General features: G+C 27.5%; 1 protein-coding gene across 1 annotated transcript; it reads left to right on the top strand.

Moving 5' to 3' along the window:
• Positions 1-1,296: 1,296 nt before the first annotated feature.
• On the top strand, positions 1,297-7,229 carry LOC131611319 (cysteine-rich receptor-like protein kinase 44). Its single transcript, XM_058883370.1, has 7 exons — positions 1,297-2,092; positions 2,185-2,304; positions 4,869-5,017; positions 5,126-5,336; positions 5,494-5,731; positions 6,055-6,208; positions 6,826-7,229. Exons 1-7 carry the CDS (start codon positions 1,312-1,314, stop codon positions 7,150-7,152), a joined length of 1,980 nt encoding a protein of 659 aa, XP_058739353.1. The 5' UTR covers positions 1,297-1,311; the 3' UTR covers positions 7,153-7,229.
• The last annotated feature ends 334 nt before the right edge of the window (positions 7,230-7,563 follow it).

A 7,563-nucleotide genomic window follows, 5' to 3' on the forward strand; every position in this document is an offset into this window, starting at 1 on the left:
ATGATGCAATAATTATAAAATTAATTCTATTTTTCAATTATAAAACTGAGCAATAATTAATAAATCCCTAACAAATATTAACGTTTTATTTTTTTATATAATATATTAACATCTCAAATTTATAAATTTCTAAAAAACTGAGCATTCCCTATAAAAAATTGAGCAATATTAATTTATATTAGGTATACTAACTTTTTATATTAGTTATACTAAAATATACTTTATATATTAATAGTTAATTTATAATATTTTAAGGACTCCTAGCATAAATGTTAACATTTTTTTTGTTTTATATATATGTTAAATTTTTTTATGTTAATGTTAACAACATTTATTTTGTTTTATATATATGTTAAATTTTTTATGTTAACTAAATGTTAACGTTCAGTATATTTATATATTTATGTAAAATATATATTAAATTTTTTTATTTTATATGTTAAATAAATGTTAACATTCAGTATATATCTTAACATTTTTGTTTATTACATTTAAAAAAGTTAATTAGAAAATTAAATAAAAACTTTAATTAAAAATATTTATTAAAAACTAGAAAGTGTTAGAAAAATTTAATTTATAAAAGAATTATCAATATATAAAAATCAAAAACTTTAAAAGTTCAATTAGAAAAAAATTCAAACTTATAAAAATTCAGACTTAGAATAATCCATTTATAAAAAGAATTTCAATGCTAGTGTTAACAAATTAAAACAGCTAGCTTAATGGTTTGCTTCTTAGCATTAAAAAGTGCACTCTTGGGTTCAAATCCCATAGGATGTAAGTTTTAACATTTTATTTCTGTTTTAACATTTTATTTCTATGTTTTCAAACAATAAAAGTTACTAAAATCCGTAAGTAACGCATTTCCTACGGAAATTTAACTAAAATCCGCAAGTCTGCAGGAAAATTGAGTATTTTTAATAGTGTATAAATTAGTTGTAATAACGGGTTTCTACGATGTTACCTTTAATTCATTCCCAGATAATCTCAATTCCTGTTTAAAACATTGGTGATACACCACGTATTGTTGGCTTGTTGCCGTGTTCAAATGGTTCATACACCACACTAAATTGTAAAGGCATCTCCTGATTTTAACGTTTGAAGAAGTCAACATTATCATGCTGTCAAAAAGACGAAAAACAAAAAAAATCACAACCTCAAGGTTTTTTGGCTCTTGACTAATAGGCGTACAAGTTTATGGTCAGTCAACTTAAGAGTCTAACACCCACCACAACCTTACATTTCATAATACTCCATTCATCCCTTTACTCTTCATTTTGATATTTCAAAGATTTTTTATTTTTTTTTGCAATGCCTCTGCTTTCCTTTTCCTTTTTTTGTTATGTGTTTTTTATAACTATATCCCAAGCCAAAGCTGGAGATCCGGTATCATGTGATAACGACAGAGGCAACTACACAGCCAACAGCACCTACGACAACAACCTTAAAACCCTTTTATCTACTTTCTCTTCTCATACAGAAATTAACTATGGTTTCTACAATTTCTCATATGGCCAAGATCCAGACAAAGCATACGCCATTGGATTGTGTCGTGGAGATATTGAGCCAAATCAGTGTCTTACAGACATAAATAATTCCTTTGCCTATCTCAAAGAACAGTGTCCAAATCAAAAGGAGGCAATTGTGTGGGCCGATGAACTAACTTTGTGGTACTCAGATCGCTCAATATTTGGGATAGTAGATACTGACCTAACAATATATTTAGACTTTGAATTCGAAAGGAATTCAACTGATGTGGATGCATACAGCGACGCACTGAGTAAGTTGATGAGAAAACTTAAAGACAAAGCTGCATCAGGCGACACTCGTCGTAAATATGACGCAGGTAATAGGATTGATCCCGTGAAAAATGAAAGTATATACGGTTTTGTGCAGTGTGTGCCTGATCTGCCATCGCAACAATGCGATCATTGTTTGGAAGAAGCAATTTCAAAAATTCCTTACTGTTGTAATGGCAAAATGCGAGGAAATATATTTAGATCAAACTGTCGTCTAAGATATGAACCTTATCTCTTCTACAATTCAACCATTGTGTTAGACTCACTACCAACCACCAATAACACTTCTTTAGGTAAAACTCGAACACTTTACTTCTTTCCTCAAATATATTTCTATTATTTAGTTATTGAATGTAACTTTGATGATTTAAATTAATTTGTGCAGGAGAACACAGTAAAACCCGAATCATCATCGCCACCGTAGTGCCGGGTGTTACCGTGGTTTTGGTACTTATTTTTATTTGCATTTATTTAAGACTCAGAAAGCCAAAGCAAAATTTTGAAGGTATGTTTAACTTGTATTTGGTGCAATCTTTTTAAATAAATTTTTAGATTATATGAGTTTTAATTAAATACCAATACGTTTACATAAAATGTATTTGTTATGGATTGTTCACCATTTTTTAATGATGTGAAGTGAACTTTGATTGAATTAACATTTGAAATCGTTCAAAATTGATCTTCTGTTTTTTTAAAGGTTAATTCTTATCTCACGTCAACAAAAAAAAAAAGAAGTTATTTCTTATCTAAATTGAGTAAAATTACCTTCAATATAAAATATCTTAGAACCAAATTATAATAATTTGTTAATAATTAAATATATTAAATTAAATAAAATATTATGATTGATTGAATGAACACTATTCAATTTTTTTGATAGATATTAAAATTGTTCTCTTTAAAAAATATAAGTTTGTTATCATATTTATGGCCATAACGCTTGTTTTCTCTACAACAAAGCTAATTTCGACCCACACCATCAATTCCATATCATAAGTAGAATTTAACTTTTAAATATTGCAAGTTCGTCCATACATTTTTTTAATTAATTTTAGCAAATATTTAATATTTTTATAAAATTTACCAATTAGTCTATTAAAATTTTCAAAAACTGCACATTAGTTTTTTTTTTATTCTTAAAAATTGCAAATTGATATTATTTGCAATATTCAAATTTGACTCAACTTTTAAAATTTGTAAGATAACACACCATCAATTCCATATCAATAGATTCTAAAAATACTACATTTTCTATACGAGATAAAAATTATATTTTTTAGTCTAATAAAGTGGATGCTGGATAGTTTAAGAAATAAATAATTTTATGAATAATTGTCTTTTATTAATGTTAAAATACGTTTTAAAAATGATTTCTTAGACTTGTATATGAAGTGGAAGCTGATTTGTGTTTACTTACAATAAATAAAACGAGTTTCATCCCCTATTAGAAAAACTTATCATTTTACCATAACGCTAATATTTATATAAATTTTGAAATATCATGAAATTATACAATTGAATTTTGAAAAAAAAAAAATTTTACCGTATAATCTATAACAAATAGACTCTAACTAAATATATTAATATCTCAAAGCGGAGTGCCGTCAAGAACAAAACAAAAATATGGCAAAAATTTGAGTTTCATGAATAAACACAAAAAACTCTATTAGATTTTAAGAGAGAGAAGAAAATTAGAATTGATTATGGGCTGGTTTGTTTTAGCTTTGATTAAAAATGATTTTTATAGTGTTACATAATTTTGTGAAAAATTTTTACAAAGAAACTTTTTATAAAAACTTCAAATGAAAATTTTGTTTAAATAGTTATTCTTAAAATGTGATTTTAGGTATTTCATCTATTTATGAGAAAAAATTTGGATATCAAAATTTCAAAAAATTACTTAATTTCGAAGCTATTTCAAATAGATTTTCATAAAAATCATTTTTGAAATACAATTTTTTGAAAAAATTACGATTTTTACTAAGTTTTGGTCTTCAATAATGTATGTTTATGTTATAGGATGTCAAAATTTGTGTTTCATTTAAAAAAAAACGAATATTAAAAAACTTACAATATTTTGAAAAACGGTTTTGAAAAATCTATTTTTTAAAATACAATTAAAAAAATCCATGTTTTTAAAGTTAAAACAAAGAGGCCATATATCATTTTTACTATTCACTTATTCAATAAGGATTTAAAGATTACAAGAGAATAACAACAACCAACCTCTCTCAACAATTTAAGAAAACATTTTTATTTATAGACTACTAAGCTAACCTAAGCTACAAGCTGCTAACTTAAATAATTGGGCTAAACAAACAGGCTCAATCCGATATGCTAACAAACATACCATTTCAACTACTACATGCTTAAGCGTACTTCAACTACAACATGTAGGACTTCGACATCAGCATGTGATCAGACTTTGAAAGTATTCTTAATCTCTGTCGAACCAAGAAGCTACCCTTGTCGAAACTAGAGCTCGATCAATCTCACAAATCTCCACCTTAGAACAAACTCTATGGAACAAACTAGCTTTCTTCATGCAGTTTATCAACTAGATACACTGAAAAAATTTGCAAGTTGGCAATGTTTTTGTGATCATATCAACAGCATTATCCTCAGTCAAAACCTTCGGCACTTGGACTTCTCCACGTTCGATTATTTCTCAAACGAAATGCATCATCACTTGAGTATACTTCGACTACAACATGTTGGACTTCGACATCAACATGTGATCAGACTTCGATAGAATGCATAATCTCTGTCAAACCAAAAAGCTAACTTTGTCAAGACTAGAGTTCAATCCAAAATCATACAAATAAATTATTCATCTTTTAAAATAGAGTTTTTGTGTTCTCATCCACTCAAGAGATTAGTCTAACTTGCGTGCAGAGGATATGTGGTTATAAAAAAAAAGCATGTATTACTCTATCAAATCAAGAAATGTAGCTTTACATTAGGAAAATATATCTCTTTCTCAATCTTCTATATTTCTATTACATTTATAGATAGTAACTATCACACATGGAAACTAATAAACTTGTTCATATATGTTATTATGTACAGCTTACATTGGAAAATATGATGATGGAGATGAAGAAGCAATGACAAATGTTGAGTCATTGAGATTTAGCTTTAATTTCATACTACTTGCTACAAATGGCTTCTCTAATTCTAATAAACTTGGACAAGGTGGATTTGGAGTGGTTTATCTGGTAAGAAAATTATTTATTTATTTATTTATAAGAGTATCCCATTTTTATAAAACATTACGATAAAAGAAATATAATTCATCATACCTAGCTAAAAGTAAAAATTTTCAGGGAAAATTGCCTACTGGACACATGGTTGCAGTTAAAAGGTTGTCAACAAATTCTGCCCAAGGAGACGAAGAATTTAAAAATGAAGTACTATTAGTAGCAAAGCTTCAGCATCGAAACTTAGTTAGGTTACAGGGTTTTACATTAGAAGGAAGAGAAAGGCTACTAATTTATGAATATGTTGCAAATAAAAGTCTTGATTTCTTCATATTTGGTAGGTTTTAATATCAACTTTATTATACATTAGCATAGTATAGGAACTGTTTTTAAACTATTCAAATTAATTTTTCATCGGGAGTCTTGCTTTGGCAAATACTAACAACTAAATATAGTTTTGAAATCATATATGATTTAATTATTTATATATGTAGATTCAACAAGGAAAACACAGTTGAATTGGGAAAAGCGCTACAATATCATAAAAGGTATTGCACGAGGTCTTCTTTATCTTCATGAAGATTCCCGCCTACGCATTATACATCGTGATCTTAAAGCAAGCAATATTCTTTTAGACGATGATATGAATCCTAAGATATCTGATTTTGGATTGGCAAGATTGTGTATTAAAGGTGAAACTCAAGGAAGTACGAATAGAATTGTTGGAACCTAGTAAGTTCTCCTTTTTTTTTTTCTTAAGATTGTTGGTTTTCTTAAGAGCTTAATCCCAATCAACTAAAGGTAAAATGTTAATTTGTCTTCCATACTTAATTAGGCATATGTCTTAACAATTTATTCAAAAAGTTAGATGTTTGATTTTATTATTATAATTTATAAAGTTATAAGAGTCATACCTTTTAAAAGGCAAATAGCATAGAGCACACCTAGATCTTAGCCAATAATACCATTGACAATATGTAGCAACTGTATTAGTGGAAAAAATAACTTGAAATATAAAAATATTTATTACTAAGATTGTTTATATTGACATGCAGTGGATATATGGCACCAGAGTATGTGATGTATGGAGAATTTTCAGTAAAATCAGATGTATTTAGTTTTGGAATATTAGTTCTTGAAATTATAACTGGTCATAAAAATAGTGCAAGCATTTGTCATGGGGAGAATATGGAATATCTATTGAGCTATGTAAGTTACACCTTTCTTACTATGATTTATACCTTATTATTAAGGGTTAATACGTTTTTAGTCCCTATAAATATGCGACCCTGTATTTTTAGTCCCTATAAAATTTTCTTTCAATGAATGGTCATTCTAAAATTTTTATGCATGCAATTTCAGTCCCTGCTGCTATTTTCTAAAATTTTAAAAACTGTTTAATTACTCTTTAATTTTTAAATTTTAGAATAATTTTTTATATATATTTTTAGAATACTGTAAAATATTTATTTACCAAGTTTTAGATTTTTTTAAAACGAGAAGAATTAAATATGAATTTTTAAAATTTCAAAAAATAATGATAAAAGTAATGAAAATCTCAACTTAGAAATTAAATTTTGAGTTTCTTTTTTTTTTTCAGGAACTTTTTAAAATATTATGAATATGTCTTGAAAATAATCATTCTAAAGTACACATTGGTTTGACAGTAGTGACTGGAACTAGGTGCATAACAATTTTATAAAGAACATTCATTAAAGAAAATTTTTATAGGAACTAAAAACATATTTAATCTTATTATTAATGGTATAGATTAGAATATCATCTGACCTTAACTCTGTTAATTGTCCTTTTGCAAATTCTTTTAGGCATGGAGAAGCTGGATAGAGGGGAACGCAACTAATATTATAGATCCATCTTTAAACAACATTTCACAAAATGAAATAATGAGATGCATTCATATTGGTTTACTCTGTATTCAAGAAAATATAGTTGACAGACCAACCATGGCAACTGTTGCACACATGCTTAATAGTTATTCTCTCACTCTCTCGATACCTTCCAAACCTGCATATTTTATGGGAAGTGGACCTAAGAAGCTACCAGATATGGAGCCACTGGTTGCTGATGCTGCTGCAACAAGATTTGATGAATCGATAAACCAAGTTTCAATTACTGAACCATACCCTCGATAGATTTCAATTATAAAACAAGATGGTTCATAAGGGTGGGATACATTACTTTATCATCCGTGTAATTCAACCAAATTATAATTTCTTGAGACTCGTAATTAGCTAGTACAAATTCTAGTTAAGATGTAGCTTGTTAAACATACAGAAGATAGCCTTGTTGTGTTTGATCAAACCTGTTAAGAATATATTATAATGAATTAAAATTGATTAGTATTAATATTGTATCAATTGTATTGATTACATTACTTTATTGTGTGCAACCCATATGATTATAAATATACATTCAGTGTGATCTCATGAGATACACATCATTATATATAAAATACAATTCTGATATGGTATCAGAAGTTAAGGATTTTACGATCCTTTCCTTTCACTACAACAAATGCGTCCGAGTTGTGGGGGTTTATTAAC

Source organism: Vicia villosa, linkage group LG1 (genome assembly GCF_029867415.1).
Source record: "Vicia villosa cultivar HV-30 ecotype Madison, WI linkage group LG1, Vvil1.0, whole genome shotgun sequence".
Classification (NCBI taxonomy): Eukaryota; Viridiplantae; Streptophyta; class Magnoliopsida; order Fabales; family Fabaceae; genus Vicia; species Vicia villosa.